The sequence below is a fragment of the Plectropomus leopardus genome, chromosome 1, assembly GCF_026936395.1.
Source record: "Plectropomus leopardus strain MGB_pleo_1.0 chromosome 1, ASM2693639v1, whole genome shotgun sequence".
Lineage (NCBI taxonomy): Eukaryota > Metazoa > Chordata > Actinopteri > Perciformes > Serranidae > Plectropomus > Plectropomus leopardus.
Window position 1 is genome coordinate 41,021,782 of NC_142176.1, and position 20,683 is coordinate 41,042,464.

At 42.3% G+C, this 20,683-nt stretch overlaps 1 protein-coding gene across 5 annotated transcripts in view; it reads right to left on the bottom strand.

Annotated features, from left to right (window-relative positions):
* Positions 1 to 1,480: 1,480 nt before the first annotated feature.
* The window catches only part of cemip (cell migration inducing hyaluronidase 1), a 143,197-nt gene continuing 123,994 nt past the window's right edge, over positions 1,481 to 20,683 (bottom strand). For all 5 annotated transcript variants that reach the window (XM_042484707.2, XM_088081197.1, XM_042484725.2 and 2 more), the window contains 5 exons: positions 15,568 to 15,772; positions 14,646 to 14,732; positions 13,031 to 13,188; positions 12,665 to 12,765; positions 1,481 to 4,382 (listed from right to left, as the gene is read on the bottom strand). In XM_042484707.2, coding sequence (XP_042340641.1) covers positions 4,255 to 4,382; positions 12,665 to 12,765; positions 13,031 to 13,188; positions 14,646 to 14,732; positions 15,568 to 15,772 — 679 coding nt within the window. In that variant the 3' untranslated portion in view covers positions 1,481 to 4,254. The remainder of the gene's footprint in view (positions 4,383 to 12,664; positions 12,766 to 13,030; positions 13,189 to 14,645; positions 14,733 to 15,567; positions 15,773 to 20,683) is intronic.

Consider the following 20,683-nt stretch of genomic DNA (forward strand, 5'->3'; position numbering starts at 1 on the left):
GAAATTTAAACACTTAAATATACTACAACATTGGCAGAAAGACCAACAATGAAGCCATTGAGTGCTACTACCAGTTTTTTGTTTTTTTTTGTTTTTTTTTAAATATTGTATTGTTATTATCATATTACTATCTGTCCCAGTTCTACTTAACAGTCATGGCAGACAGTGAGTTTTTTTCCCAGAGTGCATTACATCACAAGACCTCAACCAAAACCTGAAGCACAAACAATCAAACACACAGAGTTCTAATTGGAGAAAGCTAAACTTCACCTGAATAAGACCAGTGTCACTTTTATTCAAAGGGATACCTGTTTTGCAAAGGGGCATTTTAGAGAAAGGTTACTGGAGGCTAGTGGCAATATCTTAAATCTCCTTCAGGCTGCTGATATCACCTGAGCTATAATGCTCAATGCACATAGATAAGACACACAGAGGCCAGTTCAACGGTGGCAGGAATCTTCAGAGGATGCTGACAGTAAGTGTGAAGTCACACACGTCTGCATGGCACCAGTTTGAAGACCTTTTTACACAGAGATAACACTAAAGAGCTGCTTAGAAGTCCCTTCTTTACGCCTCCTTTGCATTTTAAACAGAACTTAACATCAGTGGCATCACACTACACCAGTGTGTGATTTTAGAAAGAATGCCGGCATCACAGAAGCAAAAGAGACAGCGTGACATGTACCACAATAGAGATTGCCTCTTGTGTGACATATGTTGTGTCGGCAGCATTTTATAAACAATAACAATGCCATAACATGTCAATAACAGTCATTTATCATCTCTGTTATATGGCTGCTGATTTCATCCTCTGCTCGGAGGGTAAGGAGCCCCCAGATATCTTCGTTATCCTGGTTTGTGGACATTTTGGCCACTGTTCGTCTTTAAGTAAGCTGCAAAGATTTACCAGCTACTTTTTTAATTTCCCTGTGGTTGGTCGCTCACATCACACATTGTCAAAATATCACACCCCTGCCATCCATGATTCTGGTGGTTTTTAAAGAAAACACACTTTAATGTGTTGCAGGCATAAAATTCAGTGTTGAACATTGAACATTCTATTTATCTATCTCTTTTTCCAAAACTTTATATTATATTTTTATAAATGTTATTATTTTATTACTATTATTTTCATTATTACTAAAGCCACTTCTGAGGTTGGTATTAAAATCTACTGTTGCAATATTCTAGATACAGCATCCCACACTTCTCTTTTGCATCCTGCACTTTGTCTGATTCTGTCTGTTTTCTTTGCTCTTTTCCTTTCATGGTATGATTTCTCTGTGTATCATTTGTCTGTGCAGGGACCCTGGTTATGCTGATCCGTGACTGTCCTCCATCTGGTGCTGACAATATAAAGGATACTGGAAACGACTCAAATGTCAGCGTAATATTTAGTAATTTCAAGAAGATGCTCTCTTGTGTTTTGCTTTGTTTGTCCTAAAAGGATAAACAGATGTGCATAAGTCTTTAGTCACAGTGACATTCAAACACTGATCTCATCATTTATTTCTGTACAAAAGTCCTCAAAGAAATTCAAAGTCATCAAGCTTCATTACTTTACAATCCCAAAACACATATACAACATATTCATTTTGGTGTACAGTTAAAACGAGCCAACTATACTCACTCATTTGCATGTATGCATAATGAAATTCTGGTACAAATGTTTTTTAATGGAGCGATAATTGTTTCTTACATACAATATACGTACAGGACAGTAAAAACATTACAACATAAAAGATGACCTTTGTAGATTTGGATCAACTGTGTCTGTACAATAAATACGTATAAAATATATCTCTTAGCAATCTGTGGATTTTTAAAAACACAGTAAACATACAAAACACTAAATTACTGCTACAACCTCCGAAAAAAGACCAGCTATTTTAGCGAAGGATGGGAAATCCTTTTTCCCTCCAGATTTAAACAAAGGTTCCTTTGTCCTTTTAATGGAGAAATTGCACATTTAAAAATTCCCTGATTTAGCAGTCAATGGAAAATTTAATTTAATCCATTATATTGTCATCTTGCTGGTTTACTCCAAAACACAGATTAACACTGAATTTGGAAGAAAACATCACAATATCAAGTCAGCCAGTGCTCGGAATGAAACAGAGCAAGTTACAAACCTCTGGTGTGGATGCAAAACTTTTTTGATTTTCTTCCTCTTCGCTATTCTTTCTTATAACAGTTTAGTGGAAAAAAAAGACAGGCTTAAAACCAAGCAAAGAAACCACTCAACGTTTACAGCTGTCACATACCATAGAGACCAATGCTCAATGATGCATGTACATTAAACATGATTAGCTAACACACTTAGTAATCTTAGAATTTCCTCCCTCTGTTCATATACAGGCTTTACATTTGCATGACAGTCTATTAGAGAATTGGCCAGCAGTTATATAAATATCAAACAACCAGGCTGGAAAAAGAGATCCTTGGAAATGATCAATGTAAAAGTACATAAACATATATATTAGGTTTCTTTCTTAATGTAGATTATTGTGGGGAAAAAAGGCAAACCCAGTCTGCTAGGGACCTCAACTATACACAACTCTTTGTGATCGCATTTATGTTTCTGTCCAGTGTTCTGTGCCAATGCAAAGAGTAGTGTCAAAAATAAAAACAATCAGAGAAGGCTGGAGGCTTTACGTACCCCATTTGGCCTGAAAAAAAAGCTTTGAGATGATGAGGAGGAGCTTGAAGATGTTGTTAGGTAAGAGACATCTGGCATATTTTGCTTCTTGACTCTTAAGTGTTCACTAATATCTCAGTCTGCATCCTCAACTTGCTCATATCATCCTATGTTTGGAAAACACCAATGATTAAGGGGAGCATTTTTCTCTCAGCTCTCTTTTTTCCATTATTCACACAACTGTTGCCATCATGTCCTTCATGTTTGTAACAGCATGACTTCCTTAGAAGAGAGGGTGCACCATTATTCCCATTTGAAAAATTATTGCAAAGAGATGCTCTTTATGACCAGAAGTTTTTTGCACCACATTTACATGGGGCTAATTCAGAAGAGCTGCAAACATTTATGCCTTTAGGTTTGGTCTGATGGCAAAAACAACTTTGTTTTCGATTTAGCCTGACCTTGCATTCACACTGGGTATGTCCACACCTGGTCGGGAGCCATGCTGTGTCACAGACAGCTAATTGCAACATATGGTCAATATCCCTAGATGCTCACGGCTGGCACCCAGTTTGCATCACTGTTTCTCAGAGGGCCCACCACTGAAATTTACACTAAAGTGAAATGCCTTTCTTTTTTAGTGTGTGAGAGAAAAGTGAGTCAGTAGACAGATTCCACTGAGCGGTCTGTTGAAACTACAGTAGGCTGCCATAACAGTACAGCTGCGGTATGCTGCCCCACTGAACAGCCATTATTGCCCAGCTCCCAGACACTTTCTGACAGGGACAGCTTGCCTACATTTTGAGTGATAGCCTTGCTGTGAGGTGCCAAATGAGATATTGGAATTTAGTTGTGGACATCCTAAAGTTTGTTCTTTCATGAATCTTCCATTGCCCCAACACTTCTAAATCCTGATCAATAGTAGCTCATCGAGCTATAGCTATGGCTTTTGCGTTCCTTTTGTCTTCTCACCCTCATTCTCTATGACAAATTGTCAATAGACCTCTGTAGGAAATCATTCAGGAGATGACCGCCATCACGATGTCATTCTTCTTCTTTTTGTTTTTTCAAAATGCCTGTGACTCACAAATATGACAATTGTTGTTGCTGTTCCAACATGCATGTGTTATAGGCTGCATGTGAGGTATTTCTGGTAAGACTCACACTGAAATGAGATATGAGTCTTTTAAAACATAAATATGAAAAGTCTAGGCAAAAACGTCTGATCTAGGGAAAGTATTGGAATTGAGCATTTAGCCTTGTAATGTGAAAGTAGCCTAAATTTATGTCCATGTCAGATGGCTCATAAAACAGATGTGTTCGTGTTGGAGTAGCTCACCAAATCCACTGCTTACTTACACAGACACAGTTCATTGTGGGCAGTGCTTGCTCTGGGAGAGGGTCTTTCCCTTTTCAACAAACTGAATCATATCATCCTTTGCCAAACAGAAAAAAACACCACTGATCCTGAACAATAGCTTGGAGCAACTGATTGTGTGGGTCTGGCAGTTATGTTCTGTGTATTTGTGCACTTTGTGTGTGTGCGTGTGTGTGTGTGAGAGAGAGAGCGGGGGGTTACATAGGCTCTAGGCTGCCCTCCCCACTGTGCCTGCGTCTCATAGCTTCATCTTGTGGACCACAGGGACAGGCAGAACCTGATGGATCTTGGCTCGGTCGGTATCCACCTCCAGATGGACCCAGCAAGGGTGGAAGGAGCCCTTGAAGCCCACAAATGCCAGTTTATCTGTAGGCATGATATTGAAGTTAGTGATATCATTAGAACACCAGGGTTATTTAGCAATTCCCTGCCACACATTTTCTTCTTCACAGTCCAGGAGTCCCTGTGGGGCCTCCAGTAGAGCTTCCTGTCTATAATACTTTTACTCAAAGAATCAGCTCTGTGAAGGAAAGATTTAACATGAAGGTCCAGATAAAATCTAAAAAATAAAAATAATTAATCCTGGTTCAATGTCAATCTGTGAAAGCTGAAGAGTAGAGATGCTGCACTAAAGAAAGCAAAACTACAAGAGACAATGACATGCTCATATACAAAGGTCTAAGGAATAAAGTTATCTGAAATCCATGATTAGCTAAGTCACATTTTTATCTCAATATACTGAATGATGCAAAAGTAAACAGTAAATTGATCTGGAAAAAATAGTGATAATCTTACACGGGGGGATGTAAACATTTTTAGGAGATTTAAAACTTTAAAGTACTTGAGTTGATTGGAGATCATCTTGCTGTTGCTACTGTTTTTAATAATTGTTTTCTCAAGTCTGCACATGAGCGAGGAAAAAAACATCACAAGAGGGGAGTTGGATTATTCCTCCTGTAGATGCTGAAAGCCAAGTATTTAAGCTGTTAGAGACTAATAAGACACACATGAATAAAATTATTAGCTCTTTTAATAGCTCCAAATGTTGAGATGCCTTTCATTTTGACCATGTTTCTCATAAAGACATTTTAACACCTACCATAACTCATTTAGCTAACTTGTCTTTAAAGTAGGTGTCTTCCCTGATAACTGCAAATGTGCCATAAATGTTGTGACACCTATTTTTTTTTAAATCTGGAAACTGCCTTAATGCCAGTAACAATAGACCACTAACTATTCTGCCCATACTCTCTAAAGTTGCTGGAAAAGTTTTTATTGAACAACTTACAACATTCCTTAATACAAGTACTTTTGGTTTGCATTGTATGCAGTTTGGTTTCAGAGCAAATCATTCCACCCAGACTGCTACCTTAATAGAGCAAATTATATCAAGGCTCGATAAAGAAGCAATGGTTGGGGCTGTATTTTGAGATGTGTAAAATTTTCCATACAGTCAGTAATAATGTTGTACTATCTAAACTCTGTAGATTTAATCTCTCATCTGGAGCACTGGCATGAGTGTCTTCAAATTGATCAAAGAGTTCAAGAGAAGGTCAAACTGTCCAGTTACATGGAGTATACAATGGGTGTTCCACAAGGAACATTGAGTCCGTGTACAAACAAAGCCTAAAAACTTTGGGAAAAAAGTCTCTCCATTTTCATCTCAGTGGGAGACTGGAGAAATACAAATTACTGACCTTCGAGAATGTTGGATTTCTTTTCAGATTTATCCCAAAATGGTTTGGCTCCTCCTCCTCCATGGGACTTTGTGTGTGCTCGCTCAGTAAGTTCTTTTTGATCCTCTAGATTATCCTCTTTACCAAACTAGAACTTATTATTTCGTCTCACTGCATTTAAGAAATCAACTTTTTCTTTAGGAGCTAAAAATCTGTGGAACATTATCTGAGAAAGTGAGGAGCTGCAGCTCTATCAGGACTTTCACAACCACCTTGAAAAAAACTTTTAAAAGCTGCTCAGCTGTACTCACTGACCCTAAACTCTGGGTTTTATAATGTGTTAACATGACAAGCCTTGTAATGTGCTATTGTGTCGAGCTTTTTATTGTGCTTTTATTCTGTGTTTTGTGTGTGATATTTGTGTTGTTTTATATTGCATTGTCTGTCTCCTGTCTTCTTTTTTTGTACCACTTTATTTGCTATTGTTTGTATTATTTGTCTTTTTTTTTGTACAATTAAAGATTATGATGTTTTTGTGCTGTGTCTTTATTCTGAAGTCTTGAGGGACTGCAGATACGAATTAGCTCTAACCTATGATCTGGTACGGTGCATCAGATGATAACGTTTATGTTTTAAACTATACAACTGTCCCTTTCAAATAAATAAAAATAAATAAATAAAAGCAGAGAGCCTCAATTAATAATGCTTATGCACCAAAAAGGAGGATTACTTCAAAATGTTGCTGCTTTCCTATTTTACAAAGAACATTTTTATTAACATATAATCAAGGCTGCCAGTCCAGATAATACTCAATCCTGTATACTAAAAACATGTGCTGATTAGCTACTTAATGTTTTAACTGACATTTTTAACATCTCACTCTCACAAGAGACTGTTCCTCCTGCCTCAAGACAGCCATCATCTTCCCTGTACCTAAAAAGTCTGCTGTGTCTAGTCTTTATGACTGTGGCTCTTAGCCCCATCCTGATGAAATGTTTTGAGAAACTAGTTCTCCAGCACATCAAAGACAATATCGCTGCCAGCCTGGACCTTCACCAGTATGCTTTCAGAAACAACAGATCCACAGAGGACACCATATCTACTGTTCTTCACTCAGGCTTCACTCACCTGGAGAATGAGAACAGCTACATCAGGATGCTGTTTGTTGACTTCAGCTCAGCATTCAACACAATCTCTCCCATGAAGCTGATTGGAAAACTTAACACTATGGGCTTCGGTACAACACTGGATACTGGACTTCCTCACATGCAGGCCCCAGAGAGTTAGGATTAGCAGTCACACCTCCTCTACATTAGTGCTCAACACCGGAGCCCCCCAGGGCTGTGTGCTCAGCCCCCTCCTGTTCACACTGTACACCCATGACCGCACTCCAAACCACCAGGAGAACTGTATTGTGAAGTATGCGGACGACACCACCATCATCGGCCGTATTACAAACAACGATGAGAGTTCATACCGGGAGAAAATCAACAATCTTGCAGAGTGGTGCACAGAGGACAACCTACTGCTCAACATCAGTAAAACCAAGGAGCTGATTGTTGATTTTAGAAAGAAGGAGGCAAAGACACACACCCCTGTCTACATCAGCAGAGCTGAGGTGGAGCAGGTGAACAGCTATAGGTTCCTTGGAATAACCATCACTGACAACCTGTCTTGGTCATCACACATCACCACCCAGGTTAAAAAAGCACAGAAAAGGCTCTAGATTAGATTAGATTAGATTAGATTAAATTAGATTAGATTAGATTAGATTAGATTGATTCTTTATTGTTTGTCTTGAGTAAAAACAGACATTCATCTTTAAAACAGCTAAACAGCTAAAACAGAGCTCTGTGGTTTTTGTGATGTTCAGCTCAAGTAGGATTTCGGCAAAGGTTTGAACCAGGGTGTGGACTTCCTGCTGGTATTGTGTCAGGATCTGGGTGTCAGTGAGGTGGGCTACCAGGGCCATATCATCTGCGTACTTAAAAAGTGTCATTGTTTTACTGCTGCAGGTGATGGCATTTGTGTAGAGCCCTGGGGCAGCCCCGTCTTTATAGTCAATGTACTAGATGTGAAACCATTAAAAAGCACATGCTGAGGTCCGTCCTATAAAAAGTCCTTTATCCATAAAATCAGTGTAGGGTGGACCGGGTGGTCAAAGAGGCGGTGTCACAGAGTGTTGTTATTTACGGTGTTAAAAGCAGCTGAAAAGTCCATGAATAAAATCCTTGTTTGTGGATGTGTAGAGTCCAGTTGTTTGGTGACTGTGTCGAGGAGCATGGGAGTTGCATCCTCAGTGTCTCTTTTTGGCTTGTAGGCAAACTGGAATGGATCCAGGTTGTCTGACAGATCACCTAACAGTAGGTCACAAATTGTTTTCTCCATACATTTACAGAGCACTGATGTCAGGGCCACTGGCCTGTAGTCTTTCGGATCCTTAGGCTGTGTCTTTTTGGGGATTGGAATGACGATCGATTCCTTCCACTGTCTGGGGACTATGCTGGAGTCCAGCCTGGTGAACACCCCACCTAGCTGTGTGGAGCATTCCTTGAGCAAGCTGCCTCTGAGCCTGTCAGGGCCAGTGGCTTTGTTAGGGTTTACTCTACACAGAATAGAGGTTACCAGCTGTTCATCAATGGTGAGGGCTGAGCGGGGGGAACTGAGGGTTACAGGGGTCCAGGTGGTTGGTGTGCTGTTGAACTGGATAAAGACACTGTTCAACTTTTCTGCAAGAGAGGCGGGGTCTGGACAGTTGAACGCTGCTGGTTTGGATACTCTGCCCATCATGATATTCAAACCCCGTCATGCTTCTCTAGCATTCCCTGATGTTAATTTCCACCCTGTTTTTATACTTGATTTTAGCCAACCTGGCCTTCCTCCTGAATTCCTTCTGCAGCTCCCTCACCCTCACTTTGTCACCTTGTAGGAAGTCCCTTTTCTTCTGCACTAGACAGGCTTTCATGTCCTTGGTGATCCATTTTTTATTATATGGATAAATAGAGGAGTGGAGGAGTTTAAGTACCTCGGGGTCTTGTTCACGAGTGGGGGAAGGATGGAGCGGGAGATCGACAGGTGGATCGGTGCAGCAGCTGCAGTAATGTGGACTCTGCGCCGATCTGTCGTGGTGAAGAGGGAGCTGAGCCAAAAGGCAAACCCCCCTCGATTTACCGGTTGATCTTCATTCCTACCCTCATCTATGGTCACAAGCTTTGGGTAGTGACCGAAAGAATAAGATCGCGGGTGCAAGTGGCCGAAATGAGCTCCCTCCGTAGGGTGGCTGGGCTCCCCCTTATCCCCGGATAAGCAGAAGAAAGTGGATGGCTGGATGAATAAATGGTGATGTGTTTAGTGGCAGTGACATTTTCTTCACAAAATATGACGTATGAGGTGAGTATATCAGACAGCATGTCAAAGTCATCCCCACAGTCATTAAAAAATACACCCCAATCTGTCCACTCAAAACAGCCCTTTAATGTCTCGGTTGCATCCTCCTTCCAGATCCTAATAGTTTTAGTGATGTTCTCCTGTGTTTTTAATTGTGACTTGTATTTTGGCAACAACAGGATAACATTGTGGTCTAAAAGACCTAGAGGTGAGCATGGTTTTGAACTGTATTCCCCTGGAATATTACCAAAGCACATGTCCAATATGTTCTGTCTTCTTGTTGGAGTTGTGACATACTGTTCCAAGCTGGGAATATGTGTGGCAACATCACACCTGTTAAAGTCACCCATTAGGAACACTGGTTGCTCTCCAGTCTGAGTGACAGCTCTATTGTAGCTGTCTGTTATGCGCTCGGCTGCTAGATTAAAATCAGGACCTGGGACATACACTAAAAATACTGTGATCTTTGAAAATTCTCTGGGTAAATAGAGTGGTCTAAAAAATACAGTCATTCATTCGCAGTGTTTGCAGCACTCAGTTTCCCTCACCGTATGATTGGTAGCCCACTGTTTGTTTACAGCCATGCAGAGCCCGCCCCCAAATGACTTCCGTGTTTGGGCTGCATCCCTGTCATAGCGAATGATGTCAAATCCATCCAGCTGAATGTCCACATCTCCAAAGAGCCACATCTCTGTAAAACAAAAGTGACTGGTTCGTTGATAGTCTTCCGTCTTGTTCCGTAGCGATTGGACATTTGACAGGGTGAGGTAAAGGTAAAGGTAGCCGGCTGCCTCTCCTCCTCAGCCTGTTGCTTATCCCTCCTTTCGAGCCCCTTTTCCTCCGTACTCACATCCGCTTTTTGCCCCAAAGTATCTCCAGAGGTATGTTGTTGCCATGAAGGGATACCACCACTGACTCCGACTGAGGGCCGCTCAGCCCAAGGAGGAACTCCTGGGAGTAGGTGAGCCTACCTGGAGTAGCGGTGAGTGATTGTACCAGTCGCCAACACAGTCCATTTACGGGCCATAGACCTGTGATTATAAGCCATATCAAGGCCAGGTGACAACACTGGCAACACTACTGTTGTCATACACATCACGTCTAATCACGCAAGTTACAAAATGCACGACAACACACACAAAAAAACGCCAAAATCAACACACACGTGAGCCGTTTCAGGAGTCGCCATCCTCACAGAACAGCGCCTCCCGGAAACTTAGGAAGGCTGAATTCCAGAGCAAGATCCTGGTTAACTTCTACACAGGAGCAATAGAAAGCACACTGACTGGAAACATCATGAACTGGCATGGTTCGTGCACAGCCCAGGACAGGAAGGCTCTACAGAGGGTGATTCAAACTGCCCAGAACATCACTGGTTCCCATCTACAGAGCATCAGTGACCTCGGTGAAGTGAGGTGTCTGCACAGAGCCCAAAGGATACTGAAAGACAGCAGCCACAGTGTGTTCACCCTGCTGCCATCTGGAAAAAGATACAGAAGTATCCGCTGCAGAGCCACCAGAGTACAGAGCAACTTCTTTCCCCAGGCTGTGAGACTCCTCAACTCCTCCTCTATGCCAAAAGATGTAGCAGGATTTAGGGACAAATTGTCCTGTGTAATTTATAATAATAACTAGTGTGTGAATGGGTGAAATTGCCCTGTCGTATGAAAGCACTTTGAGTGGTCAAAAAGACTAGAAAAGCACTGTACAAGTACAGTCCATTTACCATTGTGATGACAAAACACAAAGATTACTCTGGCTTCCCATATATAGCACAGAATATTTTAAACTAGTTAAGTTGTGAGGAGAGTTTTATTTGTATCTTAAGCTGTCTTATATTTTTGGTTGTAGGAGGATTGGTGCTTGGTCTCACTCCTTCTTTGGATGAAATTAAAGCAGCTAAAGTGATCAGCCCACCTGCTGTTGCTTTGACTGAGCTGCGTCCTTCTGTTGGCTGAAAAAGGGCATACCACATTGGCAAGTGGCAACCTGGGGCTAACCAAGCGTAAGGAGACTGGCAAGGGAACTCTGCAGGTGCCGCATTTGCAGTAGCCCCAATAATACCACCGAGTGGGCCACTGCCATGAACCCAAACCCAAAGTGATAATCAGATGAAGCGATCCTTCCCTGCTGGTGCCTACTCTTGGGCAGTTCTCAGCAGACTTAGCAAGGGGTGGCCGCCAAACACCGTTCTCTGCATGATCCCTGCCGAGGCACTCAAAGCAGCAATTGTGAAGTTCTGTTGCACTGACAAGTAGTGATTCAATCTGTGGAAAAAGCTGGCCAGTGGCAAAAATGCTGGTAGCTTAAGAGAAACAGGATGCTGTGACAGCCCCTATTTCTACTCTGGGCTCCACATGTAAATGGATAGGCACATCCTGACTGGTCAGCTTTGGTTATGCAAAGTTCAGTGGACAAATTCATGATTCAAAAATAGAGTATTACACATAGAATCCAGTGGAGGGCAAAGCCTACATGAGAAAGAGCATAATCTGACGCTTGTAATCAAATTGACCACAAGGGGGTGCTACAGACTCAGTGGATACTTCAGTACATGTTCCAAAATGTTTTTGCAATTGACTAAAAAGGGGTAGCAGCTTTACTAAAGATATAAGGCTCGGCACAGACTTAGATGGAATTGAATGAGTCTCTTCAATCAGTTAGTTATCCTTAAAGCTGCAGCTGGCAACAATGAGAAGAGAGAAACTTTGCTTGAAAATTTGAAAGAGTTTAGCCTACAGGTCCCTCCTCCTTCCTCTCTGCTACACCTCAGCCCTGCCTCCAGAGCCCGTAACTACAGCAACCGATGCGGTCAGGGAGACGACCTGACGAACACACAAGTAAGAACGAAATACAAACAATAAAGCCAGAAATAGTGTGTTTTAATATAACTGTTGCAGCCTGTATTTTAGCTAGAGACGTGGTTTTTGTTACATTAACTGCATATTTATAAATAAGCACTCTGTGTGATACTGGTAAAGTTACAGCGGTTTTAAACAATAGACTGCATGTAAAGATGGACAACATGACAGCTCCCCTTAAGTGAGGCTATTCAATCTTGATCACCCGCTGGTGTCTGACTGCAGTATAGGTCCTATGGCCCACCCCTCCATGTTAGTGAATGGACATAGGCCAAATTAAAACTCAAAGTACACATCAAATAATTTTTTCCCCAAAATATTTTTTAGTAGTAGTTCTCATCACTTTGATGACGCTTGTATTCAAATTGACCACAAGGGGGTCAAGTGTTTGTTTTTAGGATTAGTTCGGTTTTGCCAAAGAGGGGCTTGGACTGGTAAAGATTTGGACACAAATGAATGAGCACCTGTCTGGTCATCAAAAAATTAAAAAAAAAACAAACTATTTGTTATATTTAATTCTTAGGTTGTAAACTGTCAAAGGTGTTGATCCTTCACAGCTTTAAAACTTGAACTCTCCAAAATGGCTTGAACCCAGGAAGTGTCACCTTTAGACATTTTGACATTATTGTTACACTATGACCTGAGTAAAATGCAACCAATGAAGCAACAGTGTATTACAGATTCAGTGCACCCACTGTGAGCATATTTATCAGTAAAGGAGTACCTTTAAGTTTGATGCTTTTGTCTGCTCCAAGTTTTTCCAGGACTTTCGTCCATGATCCTCTAGTAATCAGGCGGCCCTTGGACGTAATGAGGACAATGGAACTAGAGAAAGGGTGAGAAAGAGCTCATTATTTTTGTATTCACATTTGGGTCATAGGAGCCACATCTACCTTTTAAGCTATACCAGAGCACAGACACTACTTTGTAATAAAAGTGACTTGAATTTATAAAATCCAGCAACCAAACAACAAAAGGAAACAATTTGCCACAACATGGTTGTAAAGCACAAATAAGAATCTTAAACAGAGTAATATGACAAACTACTGATGGATTTTTAATTTAGTTGGACAGCAAAAGAGCAGCTTACCCGTCTCTCAGTCCACTGACATAGTTGTCTATTTGTGCAGGAATGCCCTGTAAGATGGAGTTCCTGAAGACTTTGCTTTCAGCCACCTTCCCGTCATGCCCGTCAATTATTGTCAACTGCACCCCATCTTCTGGTTGGTACAACTTCCTGCCATTCACCTGTCATGACAGAGCCAGCCAGTCACACTATAGTCTGACCCTATAACTGATCTACTTCTCTAACATCATGTCCTAACTGGATGCAAGCATCAGATTATCGCACCCAATTGCATCATATCGCAGGCTTTCTGTCCAATCCTCATATGCTCGAATGGAACCCTGTTACGTAATTTTAAACAAACTGTGGTCTCAGAGACATACCCACTAAAAAGATAGGTACTTACTTCTTCATTATTCATATTCACAATAGTACTATTGCGGGTAACTTATAGATATTGTTGTAGCTCCCACCATTTCCACTTTGTAATACAAGCTAGCTTGCTAGCATCTCACACAATATTCACAGAAACATTCAGCTCCCTGGCGATCTGCTTTCAGACAGATGACAACTTGTAGCAATGCCCAAATTCCCATCATGCCTACTTCTGGACTGAGTGCTTTGTAGTTAAATTTTATGTTCCGAAACACAAATGATACTTTCTATTAGTGTTTATAATGTGTCTGTTCAGAACATGGTGGTTTATGTTGGTTATTGTCATTTTTTTGTTCACATCATGAGTGAGTTGGCTGTTACACTTCATCAGACCAACTGCGTGAGCAACCCATTAACCACAGAGATCGTTCTCATGATATACTATAATGGAGATAGTGATACTTCTGAAAGTAAAAATGCACTTTACCTTTGAGGAAATAGCACCTTAAGAATGAAGATTACTTGAGTAACTGAGGACAGTTGTTAAAGATATCCTCAATTTGCACCCTGCTCCTTGTTGATTACAGGCTGTCAACACGGGCTACAGGGAAAAGACAGTTATGGGGTGTATGACAATACTGCTGCTAAAAATGACGTGCTGCGTCCCACAGTATCACACAGTATTGCGCTGTGTTGCTCATGAGCAAATAGGACAGTCCAACAGGAAACAGTGTAATCAAACAGATTCTGACGCTCGCTTGAATTGCATCCAGTTAGAACACAGTGGAAGCTTCTCTGTGTTAACTGGCACATTATTTGTAACACTGGGAAACTCACAGATGTAACAAGAAGCAACAGTCGGCAAAATAAAACAGTCAAAGACAATAATTTTACATTCTCAAAAGAGAAAAGTAGACAGAAAAAACAAGGGTGTTAAGGGTGACGCTTTGACCTTATTGGGCGCCACCGCATTTCCCATAGAAAAAGAATAGCACAGACAGCAGTGCGGGTTCTGATCATCAGTGGTGGCTTTACATGTTCAGAATTCAATCAACATGAGAGTAAACCTATTATTCTACTCTCTCTATTAGTCAAGTCAAGTCAAGTCAAGTCAAGTCAAGTCAAGTCAAGTCAAGTTAATTCATCAAGTTAAGCCCATTATCTAAAAACACAGTTTGCCTGAGAGGGCTTTACAGTGTACAACATCCCTCTGTCCTTAGACCCTTACAAAAACTACCCAACAAAAACCCTATACAAAAGATACCTCAGTAAAGGCAAAGTCCTCCTTGATGTGGAAGAATCGAGTGTTGTAGGACTCCAGTTTGACCTCCAGGAAGTGTTCTGGTGTGTGCTGAGAGTCCACATGTAAATAAACAGAAGTGGAATTTATAATACACACTATTTGGCATTTCACAGAGGCAATTTAAAGCCAGTTTTCACTCACACATAACATAACATCACATAACATTTTAATGAGCACCTATAAGGCACATATTAATCTAGCCTCTAATAATTCCAAAGATGAACCTAAATACCTTTGAAGACAGGATAGCCAGCACACCTCGACAATGTAATGTTTGTTTATTCTTTTTGTCCAATATTTATTAGTAACAGTGTTAAACATTCTGTAGTGTGAGAATAACTGCACTGCATGTAGGGTAACCTATAACAGTGTAACCTAAAAAAAGAACATCATACAATTGAAAATTGTTATGTAATATTTATCCAATACCATGCATGGCTGAAGCTTTTAACTATTAACTAGTAAATGGTGCTTGTAGAACTGTTGTATAAGAGCAATTTAACATGAGAGAGAGTGCTATTGTACTGAATAACACCAGTATTTGGTGCAATATTTCAGATCTGTGCAATTATTCAAATGTGAAATATTTTCTTCTCAAATGCACAAAATGTAATTTCAATAAATTTTAATGGGGTGCATCAAGTCACTTATTTGATATTTCCTTGCTCATTTCTACTTGATCCTTGATTGAACCGAAAATCATATTAGTGAGTGGGCAAGGACCGAAGATGCATGAGAGAACAGATACATGCTTTCTCTTATCAGCTGCTGAGCTTCAGGTTTGTTAATGTTCTTCTAAAAGGTGTGAATAGTGTCAGTTCAAATTCAATTGTCTGTAAAAACAGCCAGTTGAATTGGCCCCCTCCCCCCCCTTCTCTCTCACCAGCCTGATATTGGGTATCTTTCTGGGCATGGGTACATCCACAATGGGCAGCTCAGCGTGTTTTGGGTAGGCCTGGGCCATGCAGTTGCTTGGTAGACTGCCTTTTGGGATGACGGCTGTGATCTTCACCCTCTCACAGCCCTTGACAGAGCAGAAGGCAAATTGTTCCCTGTTGTTATGGGCCTTTACCTTCACGAACAGCAGGCTGTAATACACAGTGAAGCTTTAGACATTAAACATTTCATTGAATATTTTGAAACAACAGAAAAAATGTACATTGTGAAATGCCAACATATAAAAATTGCAGTACTAAAGAGGTATATAAAATCTGCTCATGTTTGAGTTAATTTGCCTATGGAGGGACATGGCATTCACCAAAGAAAAAAGCACAATGGCTAGTGACTTTTGAAACTCTGCCATGTATCATTAGTTCATGTCTATTGAGAATAGCCTGTCAACTTCATCACCTTTAAACATGTTGGAAAGATGTGTTTGATGCTCCTCTTCCTTGACTGAAAAATGTGATGGATGAACTTATTCTTCTAATTTCTGGGCTTTTCAGTTGAAATATTTTTGCAAAATACTTCCAACAAAAAAAATGCTTAAAATATGGAAAATAAATGATGATAATAGTTGTGCTGACGAGGAGGAGGAGGACATTATGCATTTATTTTGGTATTGTCCTGTTGTTGCATCTTTGTGGCAGCAGGTGGCCAATTGGCTCATTCTTCAATGTCTAAATATCTCAAGTATGTAACCCACAGACATTATTTAAAGCATTTGACTGAAAACCCATTCAAAAATCCCATAGACTTTAAGATGAGGGAACCGGAAGTGCTAAGAGGCTAAAGGATTTCCGCATTTTAGGACTCATTAGGCTACTTCACCACTCTATGCTTACAGCCAAAATCTAGTCTGTTTCTGTTGATATCAATATAGAAGAATGAGCTGTGTAAAAAAAGTGCTTGTGTTCTTGTGTGTGTTTTTATGTATATGCTGCATGTCCGGTGACCACGGTATGCAGAAACAGAAATTATGTTGTGCAACAGCTAAAAGACCTCCTTCTTTCTTTCTTTCTTCCTTCCGTCCTCCTCTTTCCCTCTTGCAGACATTCACACACCCTCTCACCCATCCACCTACTCACGCTCACATGCACGTGAATGCAAGCATGCACCTAATTCATTCGAATATAATAAATAAAAGATACAGAGAGCTGCAGGAAATTTGTCCAACCGCATAGATGCAGTAAAGTATGGGTTACAGCATGCTGACCACTGATGTGTGTACATGTCTGTCTGTGTGTGTGTGTGTGTGTGTTCTGACTTTGTAGGGGTGAAGATTTGAGGACTTTGCATGACCTTATGAGCCCAGAGAAAGCAACATCCCTCTCCCCGGCCACTTCGTCCAGCTCTTCACGTCCAGTTCCTGAGACATTCCCAGGCCAGCTGAGAGACATAGTCTCTCCAGGGGGTCCTGGGTTTTCCCTGGGGTCTCCTACCGGCGGGACGTACCCTGAACACCTCACCAGGGAGGCATCCTAATTAGATGCCCGAGCCACCTCATCTGGCTCTTCTCAACGCGGAGGAGCAGCGGCTCTACTCCGAGCTTCTCCCGGATGACCGAGCTTCTCACCCTATCTCTAGGGGAGAGCCCAGCCACCCTACGGAGGAAGCTCATTTCGGCCGCTTGTGCCCGCGATCTTGTTCTTTTGGTCATTACCCAAAGCTTGTGACCACAGGTGAGGGTAGGAACGAAGATCGACCGGTAAATTGAGAGCTTTGCCTTTTGGCTCAGGACCCCCTCAACACCCTTGCTGCGCCTAGAGTCTAGGAGTCGAACCCTCACCCGAAATGAGTTCGACTTACTGCCAGCAATGCGGACCAAGCTCTGGCACTGGTCATACAGGGAACAGACAGCCTGTAGCAGGGGGTCCGAAATCCCATATTCCCGGAGAACCCCCCACAGGACTCCCCGAGGGACACGGTCAAATGCCTTCTCCAAGTCCACAAAGCACATGTGGACTGGTTGAGAAAACTCCCATGCACCCTCAAGGATCCTGCCAAGGCTCCAGAGCTGGTCCACAGTTCCACTACCAGGGTGAAAACCGCATTGCTCCTCCTGAATCCGGGGTTCAACAGTCCGGCGGACCCTCCTCTCTAGTACCCCTGAATAGACCTTACCAGGGAGGCTGAGGAGTGTGAACCCCCTGTAGTTGAAACACCCTCCGCTCCCCTTCTTAAAAAGAGGGACCACCACCCCGGTCTGCCAGTCCAGAGTTACTGCCCCTGATGTCCACGCAATGTTGCAGATTCGTGTCAACCACGACAGCCCCACAACATCCAGGGCCTTAAGGAACTCCGGGCGGACCTCATCCACCCCCGGGGCCCTGCTACCAAGGAGTTTTTTGACCACCTCGGCAACCTCAACCCCAGAGATAGAGGATCCCACCCCCAAGTCCCCAGGCCCTGCTTCCTCACCAGAAGGCGTGTCGGTGGGATTGAGGAGGTCTTCGAAGTATTCCTTCCACCAATCCACAACGTCCTGAGTCGAGGTCAGCAGCGCCCCTTCCCACCATACACAGTGTTGACAGAGCACTGCTTCCCCCTCCTGAGATGCCGGATGGTGGTCCAGAACCTCTTGGAAGCCGTCCGGAAGTCGTTCTCCATGGCCTCACCGAACTCCTCCCACGCCCGGGTTTTCGCCTCGGCTGCATTCCGTTTGGCCTGTCGGTACCTGTCTGCTGCCTGGCCCGATAGGACTCCTTCTTCAGCTTGATGGCATCCCTTACCGCCGGTGTCCACCATCGGGTTCAGGTGTTGCTGCCCCAACAGGCACCGACCACCTTTCGGCCACAGCACCGGTCGGCTGCCTCAGCAATGGAGGCATTGAACATGGCCCACTCGAACTCAATGTCCCCCGCCTCCCCCGGGACATGGTCAAAGCTCTCCCGGAGGTGGGAGTTGAAGCTCCTTCTGATGGGAGATTCTGCCAGACGTTCCCAGCAGGCCCTCACAGCTACCAAGCTAATGTAACTTTAAAGTAGCATTAGCTAATGGTGTAACAAAAGGAGGGGACTCTCTAAAAAAGTGGGGCGTTCACGTTCAGTGTGCCAGATGCGCATTCCTGTCAGCTGGCGTTGAGAGCCTCCTCACTTGTTGGTTAAACTCACAAGCCATGACCTAAAAGTTGTTAGTGAACTTAATATTTACCTTAACCCCATTAATAGCCTTAAAGGAGCTCTAATGCCCAACTGTAACATCAAACAGAGATGACTTTATAATTTTTATGATCATATATTCACGCTCAGTTTTTAGAAGGTCCTCTACAAGGGTGGCTACTCTTACAATACTAACAAACCAGAATCATTCCCAACTTCCATACACTCAATTGAAAATTAGCATTTATTGATGCGGTGAGGTTCAGTTAAAATTGGTGACAAACTGATGAACCTCTTGTCCTTATAAATGTTCCTTGTGTCCTGTCACTGTCACACACACACACAGCAGGAGGAAAGAGAGGGGGAAAAAGCTGGTCTGATGCTCGCTTACAGCGGTGTTTTGCGGTTACTGAGAGCAGCAAGCATTGGAGTAAATTACAATATATTTCCTCCTTGTTCACTGATAATCTAAAATGGTTGCTAAATGTGTCTTTTGCTGCTTTTTAAATATAACGCAGCCAAGAGGGTCTGAAAAGCAGCTAAATAGTGATAAAGTCGGCACATTAGCAGTTGTCTCCTCCCGTCACCCTGGGACCTTAGATCGTCTTGTTTGTTTGCAGAATGATTGGGCCATTGTCTATAAACTTAACATTATGTTTTTCAATGTGGCTTACAGTGAAAACACCCTGCTACACCGTCCCCTCTACTGTGAGCTAGCTCTGCTACATGTGCTTCAGAGTGCTAAGAGTAGAGTACAATAGAGTCCGAGCGCACTCTGATGGACAAACGAATGAAACCATTTCTAAACCACCCAGGCATCATTTTCTGCATTACATGGTTGTTAAGAAAAAGTTTCTTGTTAGCGCATATTAAAAAAAATATATATGCCGATATGCCAATATGCTCCAATATGTCGCCGCTCGCACCAGTTGAAAGCCGTCCAAAGTTACGAGTGAGTCCGCAGTGAGTTTATTCAGCCACATCTCTGTGAAGCACATGATGCTGCTCTCTCGAAACCCGTTAATTCTTAAATCTTATTTGGGAGAGATCTTACGTTCCCCATAATAACAGATGGCACAGATGGTTTGTACCGTCTTTTTTGAGCGCTTTGCTCTAGCTCTGCATCCCCTCTTTCTTCTCCTTTACTCTGTGGGGATCTTTTGTCATTCCATGGAGAGTAGTGAGGCAGCACTAATATCTGTTCCTGACTGTAAACAACAGATACACTGCCATATTTTTAAAAAATCCAAAAATGAGCAAAACACATACTACCAGTTGCACATCCAAGGGTTAAACACGTGCGTCATGTATTGGTTAAACTATGAGTAACTTGGAAGGAAAAGCAGAGGAGTTGGCAACAATGGGGGATTGTTCTAGCATGTTCGCCCGGAGGGGGTAATAAAGCAGTTGAAAGCTTATGGTCATGATTAAATTCAGAGTGCTCTATCTAATTTAGTAATAAGATAGGCACACAACAATAGCGGCGTGGATGTTGGATTATTAAAAATTGGTGCAGCAATATCTATGTGAGTTTGAACATGGAAAAGTCCGGACTGCAGCCGTTTGCATGTTACACAGACCTGGCTACACTAGGGCCCAGGTGGGCGCGTTTGCTGAACTCGTTTGACATGCTCTACTTCTGCACCTTGCGGGACCAGATGTTCAGAGTACATTTTCAACTTTAACGAACAACGGAACTGCAACAGACTATCAAGCAGCGGTGAATGCGCTGAACACATACTTTATTCACCAAGTCAATGCTTCAACGCTTGCCAGACAGAGGTTCCATAAGTTGCACCAGACACAAGGTGAGACTGTGCAACAATTTTCCACATGTACTGAGGCAGGTAGCAAAAGACTGAGTTTTGAGCTGACACTGATGACCAGATAAGGGATGCCATTCTGAGCAAATGCACATCAGAATATGTGCGCAGAAAATTACTGGAGGAAGGCAATGGA